The sequence below is a fragment of the Berghia stephanieae genome, chromosome 2 (assembly GCF_034508935.2).
Source record: "Berghia stephanieae isolate SIO BIC M18660-M18661 chromosome 2, UCSD_Bste_1.3, whole genome shotgun sequence".
Lineage (NCBI taxonomy): Eukaryota > Metazoa > Mollusca > Gastropoda > Nudibranchia > Aeolidiidae > Berghia > Berghia stephanieae.
In genome coordinates, this window is record NC_088361.1 from 116,880,812 (window position 1) to 116,905,811 (window position 25,000).

Genomic DNA, 25,000 nt, shown 5'->3' on the forward strand with positions numbered 1-25,000 from the left:
CTCAGACAAAAACAGAAAGCATGTTGGAAAACAAATAGAAGACACAGTATGTGCCCCTCTGGCCACTGTGGAAGGTAAGGACCCAGTAACGTCATAATATCTGACTAGCAATCACGGACTTATTATCCTCTGTCTGGGTGGCGAGGGCTGGATTTTCGTCATGAACTAGAACCACTGTGTGGAGCTAGACATCAGGCTCCCTAATTCTGAGCGTATAGGCTATGCCAGTTTGACATTAGTGATATCATTGCCCTCCTTGTTCGATACTATATGGAAAATTAGCTTATGTTGTGTCTAATCATCTCTCCAGATCTTCTCTACCAGACTCCTCAGAAAGCTTTCGTTGCATCTTGGCAACTATGTAACTAGTGGATCATATGTCCTGCTGCTGTCCAGAGTGACATTGACACTAAAATTCTTTTTCAGATACTACGAGAGGACCACATTTCCTCTCTTACATCAAAATCGCGGGATTCTGGATGACTTTACATTAATGGAAAAATGTATCGACCATTTCAAAAGTGATTATTCATTCAACGCCATGGCGTTCTTGCTGAAAATTGCAATCGTCCCTCAATTCAAGGAAATTGTGTCTTTTATGTATTAAACATGGAGGGATTTTATTTCTTGTTTTTGTTTTTGGTTTGATTTGGTGTTGCTTGTTTCTTGGTTTTAAAGTTTTTTGGGTTTTTTTTAATTACTAGCGGAGAACCCGCAATATTTGCGGAGAAATAAAGGCTATTAGGAACAGGCGGTCATCTATTATCCTCATTATACTACTGTATTGTATTTTTTCGTTTGCCGGTGTGTTCGATGATAACAATTTTACAATTGGCTTTACGGAACAATGTTGATCCCCAACCCATGTTTAAAAGAATAGATTAGAAAGATTATCATTACTTGATAATATCAAGAGAGATTTAAAATTACGTAAGCATTTTTTGTTGCGGATGACATTATTATTATTACTTGATAGTAAGTATCAAAGAGATTCAAAATTACGTCATCAATCTTTGATGTGGATATGCTAGAATTGCGTAGAATAAATTACAATCGCAATGAAAGTCAAACGTCAAAAGGGGCTGAGTATTACGACCTGGCAGACTTTCTTCGATTTGACTCCATGGGATGACGGAAAATATGCAGTTTTGAATTTTGCAAAGGGGGATGGTGAAAGGGGACGTAGAGTTTTATAAATTGTTATTAAATGAAGACCATTTTTTTCAAGACTTTCTATCGCGGGTTCACTGTGAATCCAATGAATCTAAAGGAAAACATTGATATAACGACAGAAAACTTCTCGTATTAAGACTGTCACTATATATCCGACAGGAAGAAGCCAAAATTAAGCTTGTTTGCCGAACTCGACTCGTTATGGGATTATCTGAAACAAAAATATTATAAAACGAGTAAAGAAGCGAAACTAACATGTATTGTATCTTTCTCCCTGAAGAGCTGACATGATAGTGAGTGACCGAGACTGTAAGAAGCCTACTTCTGTAAACAGTGTCCACCTAAGCCGGTAACGGGTGGACCTCCTTTGTGGTCACAGTAAACACTGGCCGATGAGGCGGCAGACTCGATCAACATGATCAAGACAGGCCACTGGGCCCAATCAATTTTAAGAAACCCCTACATGCCAAACCCGGTACCAGAGTGTAGTAAAAGCGCATGTTAGAAAGAATTTAAATAACGTGTTTTAACAACCACCCTAAAACAGATGTTTGTAAAACCTTGTTATTCTTAGTTACTAATGCCATTGTAGTAACTTCGCCGTTGCTAATTCTTCATCTCGGCACATTGCTCATGTTGAGTTCTGTCGCGAAAATAAGATAAGCCTTGGAAATAAAATAAATACATTTAATTTGTATGCAACCAATCTTATCACACGCTATTTATTAGAATATTATTATGCCAGGACATGAACCTGCCTGATGCATTGAATTTATGTCTCTGATTAAAATATGCAGACGTGAAAAGGAAATGTTCTAATTTCGATTTAAAAGAATTAATAATTGCATGTTCCCTGATGGTTCTGGGAATAGAATTCCATACACGGGGTCTCATGACAGGGAAGGATTGCCCGCCAAAACAATTGTATTTTAAAAAAGAGGAATTGAACGTTTAATTTTTTCAGGCGATGATATTAGTGATAAGGAGGCGTATAAGGATGTGAAAAGGTTTTAAAAAAGAAGATAGGGACTTCATCATATAAACATTGAAAACATATCATGGCAATTTGGTAATTTGATCTCTCTCTCTCTCTCTCTCTCTCTCTCTCTCTCTCTCTCTCTCTCTCTCTCTCTCTCTCACACACACACACACACACGCTCTCTCTCTCTCTTTCTCTCTCTCTCTCTCTCTCTCTCTCTCTCTCTCTCTCTCTCTCTCTCTCTCTCTCTCTCTCTCTCGCTCTGATAGTAGCCAGTGCGGTTCGTAGAGAACTGGGAGGGAGTGGGCAATACGAGCTTTTCTTAAAATTAATTTTGCCACATGTTCTGAATGACTTGAAAACGAGAGGTTTTATCTTGACTTACACCTAAAGGAAGGGAATTGCGGTAATCAATACGCGATGAAATAAATGTGGTAACAAGCTGACTGGCTACCTCAACAGTCAAATAATCTCCAATGGTGGCAATTTTACTATACTGTTCACAGAAAAAAAGTAGTACTTCATAACCATAAGGTGCCTGGAGCCTGAGTTAATCCCTGTTTCAACAGCTTGAAACGGACAATAGTAAATACTTGCTACCCTTTGGATAGGACAGTCCTTTAGCAAAGTGTTTTCTGCCAGATCTAACAAACCCAGCCGAGTCGACAGGAGGGGAGGGGGTCAGAAAAAAAATCTCGACTTCCCGGGGATAGATCTCGGTCCCTTTTCGTGTGAAGCGAGTGTTCTACCAACTGAGCTATCCGGACCCCCACTGTTGGCAGAAAAAGCCTTTTTAATCTCTGAACACTCATTATGCGTGTGTCATTGTGGTAAAGTGGCAAGGCACCCGTCTCTCTTTGATTTTAATTTGAGGTCCCTGGTGTTGAAGTCATATTTTACGGACACTGTGGCAGCAGCATATGAGGGTTTTTACACTACAAGACAATCTCAATCAAGAGAGTTAAAGCAAGTCCACTAACATGTAATATCTTGAAACCTACATCTTCTTATATACAGAGTTTCACATGCGCCTCCCAGCCCTTTATACACCACAGCAGCAGCAGCAGCTGATGATATCCTATTAATTTATTCTGCCCACACCCAAAATCCCTTTATTTTAAAACCTATAAACTCGTCAATATACCATGATCCACCTGGTGTTATTTGTCTTTTGAATCATTTCCATTCCAAGTTCACATGGGCGCAAATAAAAAAAAAATACATAAAAATGTCATGAAGCTTAGTCTGTTGGCAGCCACGCAGTGTCCTCTTTTGGGTTACGGAACCCGGCAAGATTCAACCCAAACTCTGAGGTCACGACGTCCCTGCCTAGCCCACCACATGCAATTAAGATAAAACGTGTTTTGTTTTCTTTTTTTTTGTTGGGAAAAATCCGAATTAAAAGGGAAAAAAAAACTGTTTTCACCCAAGACTCCTAATAGTAGGGAGAATTAGGTTAAAATCGTGCAAATTCGGGTTGAAAGCATGACAATTTGGATACAGGTTACCAAGACCCATTCAAAACCCATCTGCTATAGAACCACTCTGGCAATCAATCATAACCTTTCGGTTTAAGGCCATACATTTTCCCTATTACAGCTATACTAAACAAGGGAAATAACTGCGTAAATACATATATTTTTTTCATATTCATTGTATTAGGGGAAATTGGGCTAAAACTGTGCACATTGGGATTGGACGCACGAAAATTGGCATAGAGGTAGCGTAGACCCATATAAATGACACCTGCTACAGAACCACTCTCGCAATTTATTATAACAGTGCGTTTTTAGCACTTTTATTTTTCCCTATATAGCATTATTTTATCCACGGAAAATAACAACGAGAATACAATGTGCGTTCAATAATATATTGTTGACCATTTACAGTAGCTAACAAATGGCTTTGGGTGGGAAAAGTAAAGACACTGGACGTTTCGAGGAAAAACCCTTCTTCAGCAAAAGGAACGTTGAAAACATTTTTTTAAATGAGGTAGGAATTGTAGCGTGTGTATTCCTGGGTGGTTGAAGCATGAGATGTTAGAGTGGTGTTATCTAGTTGACATACTAAAAACTTGTCCTATCAGTACCTGCGAGAAGTTCTTTTTGTCATTGTAATCGTATCTGAAAACAAGCAAACGAATTCCATTTTTAGTCATATGTAATATTCTTTCACCTCTCTCTCTCCCACTTTCTACTCTTTCTTTCTTTCTTTCTTTTAAAGACCCAGCAACATTATGAGAATTTCATATGGAATACACAACTAATGCAACAGTTTTAAAACGCTATATTAACTGCACAACAGTTCACCAGCAAGACATGTAAGACCTATTTCATACAAAACAAGCCATCAGTACAGAGTGGTTTTTGAACAACAACAGATAAAACAGTCGTGGGTGGTTTTAGCCGAGCAATCAATTATACCTGAACGAGCAGGCAATTTGTGTGCAGTGCCTAACACAAGACACAAAAGTACAGATAGAACATGCTCCCATTGTCACCATACAGTTAATAACGTACAATACTGCATCGTAATGATTGATGATTATCATGATGATAATGATGATGAGGATGATGATGATAATGGTGACGATAGTCATAGCGTTCTAATACAATTTTATAGGTATGCCGACTCCATACTGAACTGTCATCAAAATGTAGTAGTCCTTCAGAGCTATTCGGTGGGTGGACTGGGAGGTCAGGAAAAAAATTCGACTGCACCCGGGATCGATCTAAGTCCCTTTGCGTGTGAAGCGAGTGCTCTACCAACTGATGCTATCTTGATCCCCAACTATCATCAAGTCTGACAAAAATAGTCTATAAAACACTAATGATTATTTCAGTATTTTTGGAAAGAAAAAATAATTCGGGAGAGGGGAAAGGAGCACTGTCTGTGTCAACACAGGTTGCCGACATTTAATCGAGCTGTATTCTATGAGTCCGTTTGTCTGTCCGTCTTTATTAGTGTATTAAACAATTTGGATAGTTCGTGAATCGAAAGTTTAGTGAAAGGAAAACATCCGATTTGACGCTAGAAATAGTCACCAATGGGCAGGATGACGTAAATCAACCTTGGGTCGCCTTGTTTTGAATGTTTACACAATAGGAATGAACAAAATATTTTGTTGTCAATTTCAAAATTTTCCAATCTTAAAAAGTTTGTATCTCAACTAATACTGATCTCTCAGAGTAGTTCTATAGCATAAATTACAGGATTGTTCATATTCTACAACATATGTAATTTTCATCCTTTCAACCCTAACTTGCACAATTCAAGGGTTTTTCGGACCTAATCCCCCTACTATAACTCTCATCCTTTTTTATATAATTACGAATTATTACTTTTAAATTAACGCAGTGTTTAAATTTAATCATATATCAACAATCCTGGGTGAAAATTACATTTTTTCGTCAATTTTCATTTTTAAATAAACGTTTAAAACCCAAGTTGGTAAAATTTACCCCTATCCCCCCCCCCCCCTAAATAAATATGTATATATATATATATATATATATATATATATATATATATATATATATATATATATATATATATATATATATATATATATATATCGATTAAAAATGTCTAAGTCGAAGTGGTAGGCATGTTACAAAGTTCTCATTCTAAGCTGAATCCAGGCAAGTAATAATAGAACAGATTGAAGAGAATATGTACTTATTTATGGGAAGATAGTCCCCTAAAAATGACTGGGAGCACAATAAAGGACTGCTCAGAGATGGCGCTAGACAGAGAAAGGTGGAAGACCATGGCATTCAACCTCTATGAGAAGGAATACCAGGAAGGTAAGGTAAGTCCCAAAAAGATCAAATCTGAACACTAAGTTCATTGACAGTGATTATATTTTATCAGTTCATAGTTGGGTAAAGTATTATCACTATTAAACGCCATCATTTCAGTTTTATCTTAAAAATAATCATGAGGATTAATCAATGTTTTGATATATCAGATACGAGAAGAAGAAAAAAACATCTGGAAAAGTTTAGAAGTCTGTCAGAATATACGTGCAAGTTTGAAATTTTACCACAATCAAACAAAATTATTTGATCATTGTCTTAATATAAAAATAATGCATATTTGCTAAAATCGAAGATTTGGGACACAATTCATAAATTTTGATGTGATCTGTAATAGTAAATAGTAATAGTAAATGGTAAATAATGAATTTATATAGCGCCTAAACATCCACGTTAATCGTGCTCTGCGGCGCTTTACATAATAAAAATAAAAATAAAAATGTTTAAAAACAACTAAATTAAAAATCACGACACTACATGATACATAATAAGCATGCATACAACAAAAAAAAAAAATCAAAGCAACATCTATTTTATGAAAAATAAGCCTCGCGGAACAACTCAGTCTTCAGACATTTCCTGAAAGATGATAAATTTTCACAGGACTTTGTCCGAGGACTAAGTGCGTTCCATAGGCGTGGAGCTATGAATGAAAAGGCTTTTTCACCGAAAGTGGATTTTGAGGTGGTAACTTTTAGAAGTTGGGAATGAGATGATCTTAAATTTCGAGTGGGTTCATATTTTTTTTTTTTAAAATCTGTCAATTAACCCGCTTTTCTTTATGACTATGCATAGTATTTTTTTTTCCATGATCCAATTAATTTTCTAATGTTTAGAATAGTGATTCGATCCCATGTGTTTTGAATTGATGCTTTTTTGTCTGCTTCTAGGTAAAACCTTATATGATGTTATACATCATTGACCAAATGCAGTAAGTAGTCCATTAGATGAAAGTAAAAAATCATTGGAGGCGATTCATCTTTTCAAATACATAAATCATCAAGTAGAAAACTATGTAACAGTGTTAGAAAAGAAACATATAAACTTCATTCTGATCTGGCATTTGTTTTTCAACAAGATGGGGCTACTGTGAGGGGAAAAAAAAGTATAACGATGTTCCTCTACAAAGCGGAAATTAGAAGAAAAAAAAATTGCATGCAACATGAACAAGACCTTACGTTGATACCTACCACGTTTCATTAAAAATCTTTTTTATGCCGATGGTCTTGTTTCTTGTTGTATGTAAACTAGACAACTATGCTGGTCATACCAAAGTTATTCCAAAATCACTATATCAAAAGTTTCCAAATTTACATCTTGTTTTTAGCAGTGTAGTGATACTAGTGTGGGCTAGTTACTAGTTATTTAGGGTCTTTTTGCGTTCACAACAGAATCTGGTTAACTGTTCCATATGTCCATTGTTCTCACAGTAAAGCTGTGTTTTCTCACATCCAATCTTGGTCTTTGTGTGAGCAGTTTCTTTTTGTTACCTCTGGCATCTTTTCTTATTGTGAAGTCTTTCCTCCATTTAATAAATTCTGTCATGTCTTGGTCATATTTACTTGGTAATGTCACTGTTTATGTCAAAGTCAAAGGGACACAAACACTAAAAAAAAAAATATTAAACAACACAGCAATAAAACAAAAAGTAATATTCTTTATCCCGTTAAAATGGACCAAAGTCTAGGTGATTAGTTTTTATTTATATGGTGATCCTTTTTTTGGTCATATAGAGTTGGATGACAGAACATACGATAGTTTGTGCATTTTTTAAAAACTGTATAGCCATGCGCATAATTATAAGATTTTTTATTCACAATTCAGCGGGGCCATATAATTTTGGGAATCCGCTTCCATAGGTCCATGGCATATGCATACCCTAATCGGCGAGGCAATGAGGCAAAGCGGCAAGTTTTCTCAATCCCAAATCAAAGTTTAAGATCTTTCTTGAGCTTAATGACACAATAACTTTTGAACAACAAGTAAAAATTCAAAACAAGTTTGACGATTATGACAAACTTCATTCTTAACTAAATTTAACTCAATTCTCAAAGTTTGAAAAAAAGATCAAAATTAGAAGTTGGACACTTACCATCCATCACTCTTCACTATCACTTGCAGTCAGGTGGAAAAATAAATGATGAATCATGAAATGTTTTCGGTCGGCAACCAAGAAATGAAAAAATTAAGCTGACTAGATTATCACAATTTCAAAGAAACTTTGCTAAAACATCACAATGCCAGTTTTAAAAAAATTAGCAGTACATTACATTTTTTAATTCACAAATTTACAGGCTTGCACCGGGATAGACATGATTTGCTCTGTTGTTGATAATGGAAACCGCGGAGAGTAACCTCCCGTTTCATTGTTGTGCGTAAAAAAGTTGGAATTATTTGTAATTTCGTTCGAACTGCGAACCTCTATTTTGTAAACAATAATTAGAATCTTGGTTATCTCTGCTGTGACAAAATTAAATAAGTCAGGGCCGAACCTCTTGTTACCAATGCCCTTATATATATATGATATTGATATAGAACATTTTTGTCTACCTTCTCTTCATTAATATCTGAAGTTTTATAAAGACAAAGATTCAAAACAAGTTGACCTTCTCCAAGTGGTCACTTATCAATGTCAATATCATCGAGTGCTCACCTTTAAGTTTTAAGTCTTTAGTCTAGAATTAGTGTCCAAAACCAATAAGAGGTCCTAACCCATACATGAATACTACTAAGATGAGGTATCTTATCAGATGCGCCGCTCTCCTCAATTCTTTCTCAGAAGGTGAATTCATTTTAAAGTAAAGATAATACTGTCTCCCTGTTTCTTGTGAATTTCAATTTCAATTTTTGTTTTAGTTTTTGTGGGGTTTTTTGCTGGCTACAGCTATTCGGACTCGGACTCGAAATCCAATGCGTATGTGTCATCAATAAGTTATTCGGACTGGAGTCTGAATAGTTCCCCCCTGGGCTGTATAGTTTTCTGTCTGTTTTTTATTTTTTTTTTTTTTTTTTTTCTGTTTGTTTTGACAATGGCATAAAATTGATGCAAATGAAAATAACAAAATGGTATAATAAATATCAATAGGTTTGTAAACTTTACTTGAGGTTTTTCCGAACGCAGTATCCACTTAGCATGCTCAAAGCGCTTCACAAGGTGTCCCTGGTCAGCAGTAACATGTAGAACGAGACATGACGCCTGTCATCCTTGGAGGAGAGAGTAGTCAAACATCCTTCTGAATATGTAGAGCTAACAGTCAAAGAGGTGCAGGATAGGCAAGAAAGAAGGCTAAACATTATTTTCTACAATTTGGCCGAAAGCTCTGCCGAGGACCCAAAGCAGGTGAAAAGCGATGACCTCAGGACAGTGAGTGATATACTGGACCAAGTGGGCATTAAAGTTCCCTTTACCAATCCCACTCGCCTAGGAAAGAAGGAATCGACATCGGCAAGACCCCTCAGGATACAAACAACAAGTGAAGAAGATGCCACTAGAATCTTAAGGATCGGGAGGAAACTCAGGGAGATTGAAACTCTCAATACAATATATGTAAACAAGGACAGGACCCCTTTAGAACGAGAGGAATGGAAGAAACTACTAGTAGAGCGAAAGAGAAAAACCAAGAATCAAGAGCAGAAGGCAAAGAGGAAAACTGGGTCATCCGCAACAACAGAGTTGTCCAAGGGAAGCCTCAGGATCATCTCTAGCTCAGAAACCACTGGAGAACAGACAAATTGTACATAAACCTAATTTAAATTGTTATTCACCTGTAAATATTGTTAGAATTAACCAAAGTTTTGTTCGAGGTGGGTTAAGGATTTTATTAGCTAATGTAGACGTAATAACCACAAAGATGACCTATTTGCTGCAGCTTATTGAAGATCATGAACCTGACATTGTTGCCTTGACAGAAGTAAAACCGAAGTACAGTAAAACCACCTCACAGAGGCAGAGATATGTATTGAGGGTTATCACACCCCAATTCATAATTTAGAAATGGATGGGAGAGGAATCTGTATATATTCTTCCACTAAACTTAGCGTGGCGGAATTCAAATGTACAAGTACACAATACTTTTCTGAATGTGTTTGGGCTAACGTTTCTCTTGGAAACAATCATAAACTTCTGTTTGGATGCATATATCGTAGTCCGTCAAGCACCTATGAAAATAATAGAAACCTGGAAAATATGTTACGTGCCATAGTAGATATGATCCCAGAGCGCCTAGTAATTGTTGGGGACTTTAATTATCCCCATATAAACTGGGAGGAATGTGCAGCTACAGTTGAAGGTTCAGACAGTGATTTATTTACAGAATGCCTCATGGACTGTTTCTTAACACAACATATCGAAAGACCAACACGATATAGGGGGGACCAACAACCATCAGTACTAGATTTAGTGTTAACATCCGAGGAGAATGTTGTGAATAACACCCAGTATCTGGCCCCAGTGGGCAGCAGTGATCATTGTACCATCATATTCGATTATACATGTCAAACACAGGCAATTGAAAGTAAAACCGTGAAGTACAAATATGACAAAGGGGACTACAGAGGAATGAGACAATATCTTGGTGGCATAGACTGGGCCCATACACTTAATGAATGCAGTGAGCAAGAGGATTGGGACACTTTCCATAATATATTAGAATCTGCGATGAAGCAATACATACCTGTGCACAAGGCTAACGACACTAAAAGAAAGAAAAAAGAAATCTATATATGAACAAAGAAGGGTTTAGACTTATCAAGACCAAAGACAGATCATGGCAAAGATACCTTCAGACCAGAAATAGCCTTGATTACAGGTTGTATTGTGACGCCAGAAATACACTGAGAAGTTACACAAGGAAGCTTAAGAGCGATTTTGAGGAGAGTATTTCAAATGAGATCCAAGAAAACCCAAAAGCCTTTTGGAAATACACCCAATCGAGAACAACAATAAGAAGCGGGTAGGTGATCTGCGGGACAGTAATGGAGACCTGCAAAACGAGGACATTATAAAAGCAGAAATAATGAACAAATTCTTCTGTGGTGTATTTACACATGAGGACACTAACCATGTGCCAGCATTGGAGACAAGACATTACAGCGAGGCACTTGTCAGTATAGTTATAAAGAAAGAAGACATACTGAAAAATATTATGAAGCTTAACCCAGGCAAATCAGCAGGACCTGATGGACTCCACCCTCAAGTGCTAAGGGAAATTGCGAATGAAATTGCCACACCGCTTCAAATCATATTCACAACGTCGTTACACAACGGGAACTTGCCACAACAATGGAAACTTGGACAGGTTACTCCAATATTTAAAAAAGGAGATAGAAACACTCCTGGCAATTATAGACCTGTGAGTCTGACAGCAGTTCCGTGCAAAGTGATGGAGGCAATAATTAAGGAACATGTGATGGAGCATATGGTCACAAACAATCTGTTCTGTGATGAGCAACATGGTTTCGTGCCTCGGAGATCATGCATAACACAACTAATTACCTGCATTGATGAATGGACAGACGCCTTGGATAGGGGAGAACCGATGGATGCGGTATACCTCGACTTTAAAAAGGCATTTGACACTGTACCCCATGAAAGGCTCATTCAAAAACTACATAGCTATGGCATCAGAGGAAAGATAAACGAATGGATATCTAACTTCCTGCACGACAGAAAACAGAGAGTCTCACTGAACGGGCACACATCACAGTGGTCGGATGTCACCAGCGGCATTCTACAGGGGAGTGTTCTGGTCCAGTATTATTCGTGGTATTCATCAATGATCTACCTGATGTTGTAAATAACGTGATCAGAATATTTGCTGACGATACAAAGTTGTTTGGACCTGTAAGAACAGAAAGTGACCGACATACTATACAAGATGATATCGACAAATTATCAAATTATCAGACTGGTCAGACAAGTGGCTGTTAAAGTTTAATGCAAGCAAATGCAGCGTAATGCATCTTGGTTACAAAAATCCAAAGCACACATACAGAATGAGAGACAATAACGGAGTGTACCAGCAGCTAGGGGAAACAGAAGTAGAAAAGGATTTAGGAGTGCATGTAGACAACAGACTATCCTTCCACCATCATGTCAACTGTGCAATAAATAAAGCAAACAGAACTCTCGGAATTATTAAAAGGACATTCACCAGCAGAAATAATGATATTATTAGGCGGCTCTACACTGCTCTGGTACGACCATCACTTGAATATGGTAATGCACCGAGGATATCACAGCATGTCGGTGACATGGATAAAATTGAAAGGGTACAAAGGAGAGCAACGAAGCTTTGTTCAGATTTGAAGCATCTACCATATGAAGATAGACTGAGGCATCTCAAACTACCATCATTGTACTACAGAAGACAAAGAGGAGACATGATACAAGTATATAAGATAATAAACGAGAAAGATAGAGTAGATAGAGAGCAAATACTACCAGAGAGCACATTTAATAGAACGAGAGGACATAGCGACAAATTTAAAAAAAGACAGGCCAGATTAAATGTAAGAAAATGCTCCTTTGGACTCAGAGTGACAGATAACTGGAACTCCTTCCAGAAGATGTAATTAAAGCGAGGACAGTGAATGAGTTCAAAGACAAGTTAGACAAACACTGGCATTACAAGCGTTACCAGCTCCGCCCCAACCATGCAGGTGCGCGTAGATATATCAGAGATAGTGCAGAACGGGTATTACAGGCATAGCCTTCAACCCGAAGAAGAGGTATCAAAGGTATCAAAGGTAACTGTAAGGCGATACATTTCCTTTCCGACAGAGACAATGCTGACGGCCAGGTACTCATTTACACCTGAGCATGGTGAGAGAATGTAAAGAGCCTTCTCCAAAGACTCATGCATGTGCCGCTCAGAATGGGACTTGAACCCAGGACCTTCCGATGCGAAGATGAGTGCCATACCACAAGACCACAAACCCGTTTTATTTTTGAGATGAAAGACAAAATGATCAATTGAAGTTGAATTAGATATTAAAAAGAAAAGAATTCAACATTTTCACTCAAAAGGAACATAAGTCTGTCAAAATAACTGTGGTCAAAAGGAATGCTATGGGCTTGATTTAACATTTAAGAACCATTACAACACTATGTTGCGTTGGTTTGAGAGTATTTCCATCACAGCAATGGGCCCAAAACAGTAACAGTTTGGTTTCTCAGTCCATACTTTAGTTTTAAGACATGTATAGGAACCGAAATATAATTCTGAGGCTGAAATATAAATATAAGATTAGTAGTTTTTGTCAGTTTTTTTTTTTGTTGTTGTTTTGTTTGTTTGGTTTTTGTTGTTTTTTTTCAGGGGTTTTTGTTTTGTTTCATTCATAACATAAAAATCCCCATAACGACACAGATTTTTGTAAAAACCATGTATAGCGACATCGATATGAGTCGCCATCTCCATATTGACAGTCAAGGCAAAATTTCTGTTCTTATGACAATGTTTACTTTCCAACCATATGTAGTCAAAGCTAAAGAAAACGCTTGATGGCCGACCAATGATATTCAGTTGCCTCTGGCCAAGTTGATGTCAGTGTTTTCCTATAGGTGAGGCAAAGTGAGATAAAAACATTCTTACCTGGTGCTTTGCATTGCATAAGTGTTCACTAGCAGGTCAGCCTCTGTTGTGTGAGCGAACACAACAGCGGTCGACCAGCTTTTGAACGTCCCACACCAACAGGACATGCCCCATTTATAAGATACTGTACTATAGACCAGCTATCATTAAAATCTCTGATTGTTGATTACACACACACACACACACACACACACACACACACTAGTTTGTAAACAAGTCACGATGTTCACTCCTACTCCTACATGTTCACTCCTACTCCTACTCCGACCAAGTTGAAGAGAGAAGCACTGACTTTAATACCTTTGGCGCACAAGCAAGCACCACAAGCACCACAGCAGTTCAGCAACCTAAGCCAGCTTTTTGTCCTGCTTTGTCTCAACCACAAAACAGGCCTTGAAGATTCTCCGTAATTTGCCTTCGATCACTAAGCTGGCATCGCGGAAAATTGCCATTTGAAATCCCAAATTTTGCCAAATTTTGCCACAAAAAAATGACAATTTTGCCACAAAAAATAGAAAAATTTGCCACATTTTGCCGTAAAAATTGCCATATTTTGCAAATTTTGTTAACTAATCGATAACTTTTTTTCGTTCCCGGGGACCCCAAATACTACAATGATCTGAAGATGCACACAAAAGTCACTCAGGTGCAGATCAGAATGAAAAATGATTTAAAACATCAATCTTAATCTTATATCAAAACAAAAGTACGAAAAACCTGCAAAGAGAGGTATCAAAATTTAATTAAACAAGATATTCATAGGAAATAAAACTGTTATAATAAAGGAACACCAAAGCCTTTAAGTTTGCTTCGTTGAGCCGCCTTCTCCTGTCTGAAAATACAAGATTATAAATGGAGAAGGACCTCTCAGCATCAGCAGAATTAAGGCAGGTGTATATGTATCTCTTTGCCAGCGTAGCAAGATGGGGAACATCTGAGCTAACACTGTTCCAAAAAACAGTCAGATCAAGTGGAATGCATCCAGATGCCGACACTGCTCTTGGACCAAGAGACTCTTTATATCGAAGTACTTCTACACGAGGTACTTCATGAATACCAGGAATGGTCAAAGAATCAATATCAGAGTCAGCAATGAACACTAAATTGCAAGGATTGAAGAAAGGTATCTCCTTCAATAATTCCATCCCTGGTTGGCCTTCCGTCGATGAATATTTCTCAAGCTTTTCATTGGCCAAAGAGAAAGCTTGACAAAAACTATCCTGGAGCTGAAGCTTGAGATGTTGGTCCAGGTCATGCGGACAGTGTCTTTCTACATCTTGTAGGGTCACATGGCAAGATGAAAACTGGTCCTTAATTTCCATGAGCTTTGACCACGCCTGGTGAAAATAGAAATAAGAATAAGGCAAGGATTAAAAAACATAAGAAAGTATTTTTGTTTTGTAATTCTTTTCTTGCTCTAGTCAAAGACATTCAACTATAATGTTGTGTCCAAAGGCAGAGTTTCAACAAAGATGGAATCGTTTCATTAATAATGATACCTGCTCTTAATCTTATAAAATAAGATTTAAAGGTAGGAGGAGAAAATGAATATTTACTGTCATGGCGATTGGACGTTGGCTTTGGAATACATCAGTAGCTACAACGATGGACTGAGACTGCTGGATTATAAAGCTCATCTCTGCTTGAATTAACTGGCGCTCCGACACCGAGCAGAGGATATCATTCAAGTAGACTAACGACTCTGGAGCCGTGCGCCCACAGTGCTCCATTTCCTTCACAATGAATGTGGCAAAGTGCTGCAAATTTTTCTCATGGTATGAGACCGCTTCAAACCAACAATTCCATCTGGATTTTGAAAAGGAAGTAAAAGAAATGATGCATTTTTAATTCATTTGTTAAATTGAATTTTTATTTGAAAAGAAGATAACATTATACCTACTTAATCTATCAGTTTTTGGCCTTATAGTATAGTCTGTTGAATTTACCATCATCATATGACTTGACCTAGTGAGGACTAATGTTAGGCATTGACTTTAATGGTTGACTATGACCCTCTTACTTTACCCCGAAATAATTGTGCAAGATAGCTTCCAATATTTATTTTTAAAAATTCTAGTGCATTTTCTTATATCAATGGTTAAAGCAAACTAACTTTGAAATAAAAAAATGATGACAATCTAAAAAGATAACATAATGGAATAATCAATTCTATTAAGCCATAGCAAGCACTTTCCCAGTCAGATACTTAATTAAAGCTCATCTTTTCAACAAAAAAAAGGGAGCAGATTACTATAACTGTAACATGATACTACTAAATATGTTTACTAACATATCAAATTAGGTAATAAGAATGACTGACCCTCCTATTTGTCAATATCCAATATTAACAATGTGTCACCTTTAGGTGAAAAAAGTTTTTTTAAAGACCCAGATGAATCATGACCAAGAAAGGAAAATTCTCAAAATCTCACCGTGTAGCGATTGGGTTTGGAGGCATCTTTGGAGATTTGACGAGTGGTGTCAGGAATCGCAGATATCTTGCCTTTCTGGCATTGGCGTTCCAAAATATCGCATTTGCAGCTTTGACGAATTTGTTGGTGCGATTGAAGGGCTTTCTGAAGGCATCACCCACTAGGCTCATGATATGAGCCATGCATGTGATATGCGTAGCATTTGGCATGAGCCCTTTCAATACATCATTGAAAGCCTTCCTCATGTATGCTGCATTGTCTGTGTTTACGGTGACGACGTCAGTAAACTTGATGCCAGTGGAGACTAAGCATTCAATTATGGCCGTCGCAACGGTTGTGTGGTTTGTGACAGACAAAAATCTTGTGTCCAAGAGGTAACTTTGGACTTTGTCCACATCAGCGCTCAAGGGTTCCAGTGGTGCAGCTAAGACATTGAGGACAAACCTGAAAAGATAGGCGATACAAATAAGAGAAAACACAAAATAACATATAGGGAAGGATGCAAAAGTGATATCATAATTGCTCTCAGCATTTAATTATAGAATTCAAACTAAGGATTCGAACTGATCACTGTGTATGTTGTGTTGTGTAGTACGCCCATATATATATATATATATATATATATATATATATATATATATATATATATATATATGTGTGTGTGTGTGTGTGGTATATATATATATATATATATATATATAATATATATATATATATATATATATATATATATATATATATATATATATATATATGGGCGTACTACACAACAATTCATATATATATATATGATTGTGCGTGAGTGTGTGTGTGTGTGTGTGTGTGTGTATTCACCTGCCTCCTACTCCTATATATAAATTACTCTTTCGCTTTAGTTTCTACAAACATTGTCAGTCAAAAACAAAAAACAAAACCCACCTTCCAACATCATCAGACATTTCATCACAGATGATGGCCACAGGCTTGTTTATAACTTTCTTATACACCACTTCTTTTTTGTTGGTGAACTCCCTCTTTAAGTAGCATTCCTGCAGCTGATGAGCTTGTGGAATGGCACCACCGTTTTCAACTCTTGTCTGCAAGAAGTTTCTGACTGCTGGGTGGTCAACCTTCGATAAGGGAATGTTTGCTGCAGCAAACATTGAAACAACTTCATTGCAGATATCATTTCTTGCTGAAAGAAAGAAATTTAAAAAATAGTTTGTTAATATGAATAGCTTAAAAAAAATAAGCTTTATATGGCGCAATATCCACTAAACGTGCTCAAAGCACTTTACAAGGGGTCCGTGCCCAACAGCAACATTTAACAGGTAGGATGGGACATGAAGCCTGTTAGGGGATATTACAATTTTTTTCGGACAGAGACAACGCTGTTAACGGCCAGGTACTCATTTTACACCTCCATTTCATGAGAGAATGTGAGTAAAGAGCCTTCTCCAAGGACTCAACTATGCACTGAGCGAGGCTCGAACCCAGGTCCTTCCGATCCTAAAGCGAGTGTCTTTTCACTATACCACAAAGTAATAATAAAAGAACAACAATGATAATAATAATAATAATAATAATAATAATAATAATAATAATAATAAATAATAATAATAATCATCATCATCATAATAATAATAAATAGTAATAATAATACCCTCATCTTTTATATAGTTGTAATTGTATAGATTTATAGAGCAATATCCACCCAAAACTAAGTACTCATTTAGAGGGAAAGGGTGCACCACTCACCTTGCGTTGAAACTGTAGACGGTTTCTTCAAAACAGAATCCAATGTCCTCTGCTTCTTCACCGCTTCACTCTCATCCACGTCAGTGGCATGTGACCTCTTCATTCTTTCTTCTTTTGTTTTATGGTCTGCGGAATTGCGGTGGCTATCCACAGAAGACTTTCGTAAGTGGTCAATAACCTTGTTGCATGATGGTGTGCAGAATAGCTTTGAACCACTGACGTGGGTCCACTGGCTGTATTCTGAGTGTCGCTGGTGTGCAGTGACATGGCGAGCACATTTTGCCTTCTTCATGTCTAAACCAAGGAACTTGTCCATAGCGAGTTTGTAATCAACAAGTAGATGTAAGAGAAAAGAACGCCGGTAGCGAAACCAATTGAAGATAACAATAATAGCGTCACTCGTCACTAAGGTGAAAGTGAAAGTAGAAAAACTCCTTTTAATTGCAATGTAACGTCTGTTAGTAGTATGGCAGTTTAAAAACCAGACTGGGCAGCTTCCAGTAGCAGTTTAAACAGACCAGGAGCTATGAGAAAATGAAAGAAAGGGACGATGCTGACTTTCGGAAATTCGCCACTTTAAAAAAACCACTCGGGTTAAATAATGGTGAAAAATTTAGATTTTTCATGAAATTTGTAAAATTTGCGGTAAATTGCGGAAAAGTGCGAATTTTGCGGCCGCAAATTTGCCATTGCGGCCGCGAAAAACCACGATGACAGACTAAGAACCAAGAGAAAATTTAATAACGTGGGTTTGTTTGTTTGTTTTTAAGGGTTTTACATTTCTTGCAACACATTTAGGTTATATCAGCGCCAGTAAAAAGGAAGAAAATGGGATAGTAAATAGTTCTAAAATTACAATTAAAGCACCCAAGAAAAAGTAAGACATAGGGGAACTGGGAACAAACAGGGATCAGATGTAGATTCCAAGAGCATACTTCAAATGTACTTAGTTTGAGATCACCTATAAGTCTCATCCGGAAACAAACACAAAATCCAACAAAGAGGAATACACTCAAATGCCTACATTATACAGTCAAAATAACAAATATGATAATACATATCAGAGAGATGATTTACAAGGGAAAAAATATCATCTCCCAAAACTATAACTATACATTCGACTGTTTCCCTCCCAGCCAAGGTCAGGACAAAACCAAGCAATCTCACTCCAAGACAAAGACAGAAAGCAATTGGAAAACAGATATAGGGGGATAGAAGACACAGCAAGTACCTCCCTGCCCACTATGGGAGGTAGGAACCCCACCCAGAACCACAGAGGAGAGAAAGCAGCTGATGTTTCTCCAGCTGTGCTGACATGGTTCAAGCAGAGGCGAGCGATCAAGACATTGATGTCGTGGCCTGTCAGTATAGACTACCAGGCAAAGTAAATTGCAGACAACTAAGAGCGACAAGTTTTCATGCAAGCTCTGTCATTTCAAGAAGCAGCATGCCACTATTTTCAAGGCATCCTACTTTGGCTCAAACCGTCATTGTAGATGGATGAAAAAAAAACATTCATAGTCAAGAGTACTTGATTCCCCCCCCCCCCCCCCCCCCCCCCCAAGACATTTTTGGTTTCTCTCATTTATCAACTCTCAAAAAAAATGACATTTTTTCTGGTCCTGATGATGTCATTATAGAAGTTGTGTGGTAAATATAATTCGAAATTTCTATAAAAATTCATTTTAAGATTCGAACATTAACTTATTTTTGTTCTTTCTTTTCAGTGACCGCTCAGAGGTTTGTCTCCGCTCAGTCCAAATTAAATCCTTATTTTTGTCGAAACTATTCAGAACATGATATCAAAAGTGAAAAGAAGTCAGGTGCCAGGAAAGGGCAGACTCCTGCTGGCAAATTTGATGACAAATGGAAATCAAAGGAAGAAGAAAGACAGCCACAAGGTGAGAAGGAGCCATTAGAGCGATTTCCAGATGATAAAAACCCTATCACAGGAGAAATTGGTGGACCAAGAGGACCCGAGCCTACTCGATATGGAGACTGGGAACGCAAAGGACGTGTTTCTGACTTTTAGAATAGAGACTTGGGAAGTATGAAAATGTGTTATTTTGTATTATATACATACCACTGTAGAGATACATAAGTGTTATTGTACATTGAAACCGAAAGTGACATTAAAATTATTTATCCTCTGCAAGAGCCAATGAAGGATTTTTTTTTATCATTGTTGTATGTATATCAATCCATACCATTAATAATCAAAGATAACTAATTCTCAAATCTTCATTCTCTCAAGCTCCATTGCTATGTCTCTTATCCCTTTATCCATAATTTCCTTTTCCTTATGGGGGAGGTGAGCGTCTTTTGATCTCCCATTGTAAACTGGGGAGGTCACTCTTGCTGTCTCTCCTATCCGCTATCCCCCTACATTTGTTTTCCCTTTCCACATTTTTATTCTGAGATTGACCACTTTTTCTTGGCTATGGCAAGGATTTTTAGCTTGGAGGGAAGCAAATTAAATATATAGTTCCTATTTTTTTTTTGAGGGATGATATTTTTTCCTTGTAAGTCAAATTTCTAAAATTTACTATTATTATGAATTACCTATAATATATTGCTTCTCATATCTTGCTTTTTATTAGTGTTTTTAAATTCAGATCAACAATGCAGATGTTCAAGTAACCTTGTCAGTCATTGTCAGGGGTTTTTTGCCGTTGCTTTCTTAGTTGATTTCTCCAAGGTGCAGTCTATAATTAATGCAAGTAGGTTTGTAGCTCAAACAAGATTTAACATAATGACATGCTCATTCCTCAAAATGAAGCTAAGGATCTCCGGATTAAGCTCCTATTCCTCAATAAAGTCTTTATTTTTTGGCTCAAACTTGCTGTCTACCTTTTAATAAGGCCACCTATACCGGTTTCTTAAATGGTGTAGGAGCAGGCACAAGTATAAAATATTAAATCTGCTTCAGCACACCTTTTCAGATTTTTATCTTACATCAGTGCCTGCTCCCAAACTTTTCACTTTTACATACAGTGGGCCCTTGGAATCGGGAACCTCTCCAATGGAGAAAGCCCGCAAATTGGAACAAAATTTCCAGGAAACAAGATTTTTATCTATATAATTTAGCCCTCTAATTGGGAAAAGGAATCCGACTCCAGGGATAAGTTCATTTAAGCCTGGCATTTATTTGGACGATTTAATTGCAACCAATCAAAAGTGCCCTCAATATGTGGTGTTGTATATTGCGGTCAGTGTCATTGTCTTTTGATGTGTAAAATGAGTCTCATAAGTTTACAGTAATGTTCAAAAGGGGGTGGGGCAATGCATTGACCCAAGTTAAGAACACATGCTTCTTAAATCTTAAATCCTAATCTTTGTCTTTGACTTTCCAAGCTGACAATGAGTGGAGGGACCCTGTCCAGCAAGAGAAAATCATGTCCATATAAAAAAAGATGTAAGCTTTTATTTAGAATGATATAACTAAATGTGCTCAAAGCTCCTTGGTTTTGTTTTGAAGAGTTTTATGGCTTTTGCAGTGCACATTTAGGTCATGTCAGCGCCAGTAAAAAGGAATAAAATGGGATAGTACATTTGTGGAATAGTCATCCGAGGAAATAGTTTGTCAGAGCTCTGACAGGAGCTACTCTTGACTGTTATCATTCTAAATTACCCTAATTCATATGCTTATACTTTTGGGATGATGTTTTGTTGCCGATATGTCCACAAGGTACAGACAAGAGGAAGAAAGAAAAGCAAATTAATTCTCTATTGATGCAAAGAGAAGGCAAAGGATTTTCTATTTTCTTTAGGCATTTTATTTATTTCAGACTCTCAGAGATTATGATTAAGCCAGTACATTTTCACAGGAAAAGTAATGAAGAGACACTTGTAGTGTTATAAATTTGAACTTTTCTCACAACATGTACAATAATCAAAATGTTGAAATATATATACAGTCAAAGCCAGTATTGGGACAGCCACTTCATTGGGACGATTCCTTGGAATGGAATATTTTCTATATATAAAATTGGTAGACAATGCATTCTAGATCTGTTGTTTACTTATGCAACTGTTATGAGTGGAAAATTCATTTGTTTTATGCAGTTAGATTTGTCTTTCATTGTTTGAGAGAGATTAAGATGTTTGTTTTTCATCATGACGTGAAATGTCAATGTCTGATCTTTCATTAAAAGTTGCATTGCCAGTCACAAGCCTGGAAAAATACAGAGTGGACTATGGTAGATCTGAAAATTTTCTCAAATTCATAGTCACTGCTAAATTGGGACGATTTGTCGAAAACTGAGCCGTCCCAATAAACTGGCTTGGACTGTATAATGAATTGACAAAATAGATAATAAGACAATGGCAGAAAGCAACATGAATGAAAGGGAAAACAGATATAAAAGGATGATAGTGATAGAAGAGACGGCAAGACTTGAACTCCCCAACTTATGAAGGGAAGAAGTCACAGGGATGCAGTATAAAAATATTGATTCTGGTACATTCAAAGGACTGACCCCGCGGTTTTTTTGCAAAAAGAAATTCAAAATTTTCCAAAGAAAATGATGAATTTTGCAGAAGAAAAGTAATTTTTGCAAAAATTTTGCAGGTTTCTAAATATGTTGTATCACCTAACAACTAACTACATGCAATCCATGTAATAAAATATCCCCGCGGAATTACGCAATTTCAAACTCAAAATGATGGGACAAAAAATGGCAAATTTTGCCAGAAATTATGCTGATTTGTAAATAGGCACAAAGTCTGGAAAACAAACTAAACTTACAATAAAAAATTGCTGTCAATGAAATTGTTATAATAAAGAAAAATAAAATCTTTCAGGGATGCTGGCTCAAACTTCTTCGATCACTTTAAATCATATTGTACAAAGAAAAACTTTCAACATCAGAAGAGCTTATGGTTAAAACATATAACGGCATGCACAAGCTGTGGGGGAAGGCAGTTTCCTGGCAAGAATCCCCAAAAAGCTGCAAGTTTAGTGCTTGTGTTGGACTATTCCTAAGGGCAACTGGTCCAGTAATGTTCATCACCGCCGGGAATGCAAATTTCGCAAAAGTAAAAAAAAAAAAGAATTTGTCAAAAATTTGCAAAATGTGCAGATTTTGCGTTTGCATGCATATCAGGAAATTTTCCCTAATTTTGAGGCTAGATGTGCTGGAATGACAAAAGATGAAGACTAATAAATCCCAATTTACAAAATAATATTTTAATCACTGATATTGATATTCAGAATGATGATCTTTATTTACTTATGCTTTCTTTCATGTAAAACCATTCATCACAACAGCAAAAGACATCATTTTATAAAGGTAAAGAATCAATTAAAATGTGGTCAACAAGATAATAATTGCAGTCGAAGACCCATTCAGACAGCAAAAGAACAAAGCTAACACCTTTATTCGGATCAATACAATAAAAATTCAATATCATGGAAAGGTAGGACTGGCATGATGTAAAGAATATTTCAATGGAAAACTAAGAAAGTCCATATATATAATCAGTAGATTACAGATGAATCAATCTAAAAATTGAAACTCGGGAGCTATCATAACTTTTATTCAATTTATCATGATTTGGAAAAAGGAAGCTGCTCACACAGTTACCTAGTTAAAGACGATGACATTCTAAAATAAGGAACAAATACTTACAAAATAATTTTAAAAGAAAGAAAGAAAGAACTAGACTGCCAATGGGTGAAAAAAGGAGGAAAAAATTATTTGAACAAAAAAATGTACAGGTTTCATGTCTTTATAAAATACAAAGGGAGCTAAGTTGAGCTCTTCTGACACTGCATTGTATTACAGATTTTTTTTTTGTAAAGCAAATGATAGATCAGAACTGGGGCTTTTCATTCTATACGGTTAATTTGTCATGTGTTCAAAATTATAGTGTCAGTTTTTGACCAGTCCTTTTGATTTCACACAATGTTTTAAAATAATAAATATTCAAAATTTGACAACTCATAAGACAACGCGAGAACATTTTACTCAAAAGCATAAACTTTCAATCCAATTTCATACTACAAATGAATTATGAACGGAGAGCACAGAACTGCTGGAAAACCTCCAGGATGTGAATGTCAATGTCACTTGTAAAGAGAAGCTGTTCCAATGTATTGATGTATCGATATACAATCTCATGATGCTGGAATAAACACAAACCAAAAAAAACAAATTTATATAATAATACATTAAATCATATAGAATTTACAGCAGCCACTTCCTCTATTTCCCTGACGTTTATAACAATCAGATGATAGAAAAGGGTGCCATACTGCTAATTATAATAACAATAACAAAAGTTTCATGATCTAATTAGTGATACTAAGCTGCTAGAAGCTGTGGACTTTAAAAAGTAATGAACAAAAATGAAAAAAAACAGCTTCGTGTTTGGTGATTTGTTACTTTTCAAAGATGTCATATTCATTTATGTTCATTACACGATCTAATCACTGTGTTAATAAATTCAGATTTAGCAAGAAAAGAGATCAATTACTGACTGTAATAATGTCAATTTGATTTATCTGACGCATATATAGTAACTTTAGAAAAAAAAAAGAAAAGTAAAAATATGCACAGTGATCATTAGAGATAAATTTAATCAATTATACTAACCATTAAAAAGACTTGTTGTAGCCGTTCAATCACCCATTTATACCATACTGTGTTGTAATCTCCTGCTGCAGATTCACAACGTGCCAAATGCTCTGTTAAAACGATGATGAACCTCTGAAAAAGAAATAAAATTCAAGAATGATAATATGAGTATAATTTTTAAGATTTCTTTTCAGATATAATAACTTCTTTCTTACTTTATCAGTCATCTCTAAACCCATTGGTGTCAAAATAAGTGAAAATTCAAATATGACCATGAATTTGTTTTTCTCTTTGAGAAATTAATTTATCAGACACTTTGCAGAGGTTCATATTAAAGCTGGGGCGGGAATTGGTTTATAAGGGTATTTCAAAACTAAGTCTTATATGGAAAGGTCTTTTGAACTCCAAGGCACTCAGTTTGGTTTCTGTCATGGCACAAACGAAACCTAGATGAATCGTTTTGTGACCTAGATGAATAGTTTTGTGTGTGCAAGCCATGTGGGTAAGTACAGCGCTTGCCAGTCAGAAAAAAAAAAAGAAAGAAACAGCAAAGCTGCATTTGAACAAACAAAAATGAACAATAACCCCAACTTAACCTTTCAAAGGCGAAGTTCAATCTTACTTGGAGCTAAAATAAGATCTTACTGTTTTCATCAAAAGACACATAACGGCAATGCAATTCAATTCTAAT

At 36.5% G+C, this 25,000-nt stretch overlaps 4 protein-coding genes across 5 annotated transcripts in view; 1 reads left to right on the plus strand and 3 right to left on the minus strand.

Annotated features, from left to right (window-relative positions):
- Positions 1–8,297, minus strand: part of LOC144966348 (uncharacterized) — a 52,868-nt gene extending 44,571 nt beyond the window's left edge. The window contains exon 1 of the mRNA XM_078902676.1: positions 8,063–8,297. The gene's annotated coding sequence lies outside the window, so the exon portion shown is untranslated. The remainder of the gene's footprint in view (positions 1–8,062) is intronic.
- A 77-nt stretch (positions 8,298–8,374) lies between these two features.
- On the plus strand, positions 8,375–19,893 carry LOC144966350 (succinate dehydrogenase assembly factor 4, mitochondrial-like). Its single transcript, XM_078902680.1, has 2 exons — positions 8,375–8,752; positions 19,459–19,893. The coding sequence occupies exons 1-2, from the start codon at positions 8,689–8,691 to the stop codon at positions 19,761–19,763; spliced, it is 369 nt and encodes a 122-aa protein (XP_078758806.1). The 5' UTR covers positions 8,375–8,688; the 3' UTR covers positions 19,764–19,893.
- LOC144966669 (uncharacterized) lies at positions 14,148–18,047 on the minus strand. Its single transcript, XM_078903426.1, has 5 exons — positions 17,732–18,047; positions 16,913–17,168; positions 15,995–16,438; positions 15,119–15,368; positions 14,148–14,899 (listed from the first exon to the last, which is right to left on the minus strand). The coding sequence occupies exons 1-5, from the start codon at positions 18,045–18,047 to the stop codon at positions 14,306–14,308; spliced, it is 1,860 nt and encodes a 619-aa protein (XP_078759552.1). The 3' UTR covers positions 14,148–14,305.
- Positions 19,894–21,484: 1,591 nt separating the features above from the next.
- LOC144966349 (nuclear cap-binding protein subunit 1-like) overlaps positions 21,485–25,000 on the minus strand; it is a 44,759-nt gene continuing 41,243 nt past the window's right edge. For both annotated transcript variants that reach the window (XM_078902678.1, XM_078902679.1), the window contains exons 23-24: positions 24,328–24,441; positions 21,485–23,857 (exon numbers count right to left, since the gene is read on the minus strand). In XM_078902678.1, the coding sequence (XP_078758804.1) occupies positions 23,744–23,857; positions 24,328–24,441 (228 nt within the window). In that variant the 3' untranslated portion in view covers positions 21,485–23,743. The remainder of the gene's footprint in view (positions 23,858–24,327; positions 24,442–25,000) is intronic.

What these genes read in the sequence shown, in the direction of transcription:
- LOC144966350 (XM_078902680.1), top strand. Translation starts at nt 8,689, where the DNA reads ATGAATACTACTAAGATGAGGTATCTTATCAGATGCGCCGCTCTCCTC. An exon ending in CCTCAATTCTTTCTCAGAAG is followed by an intron (nt 8,753 to 19,458) that starts GTGAATTCATTT and finishes CTTTCTTTTCAG; the next exon opens with TGACCGCTCAGAGGTTTGTC.
- LOC144966669 (XM_078903426.1), bottom strand. Translation starts at nt 18,047, where the DNA reads ATGGACAAGTTCCTTGGTTTAGACATGAAGAAGGCAAAATGTGCTCGC. An exon ending in ATGTCTGATGATGTTGGAAG is followed by an intron (nt 16,439 to 16,912) that starts GTGGGTTTTGTT and finishes CTATCTTTTCAG; the next exon opens with GTTTGTCCTCAATGTCTTAG. An exon ending in AACGTCCAATCGCCATGACA is followed by an intron (nt 14,900 to 15,118) that starts GTAAATATTCAT and finishes TATTTTCACCAG; the next exon opens with GCGTGGTCAAAGCTCATGGA.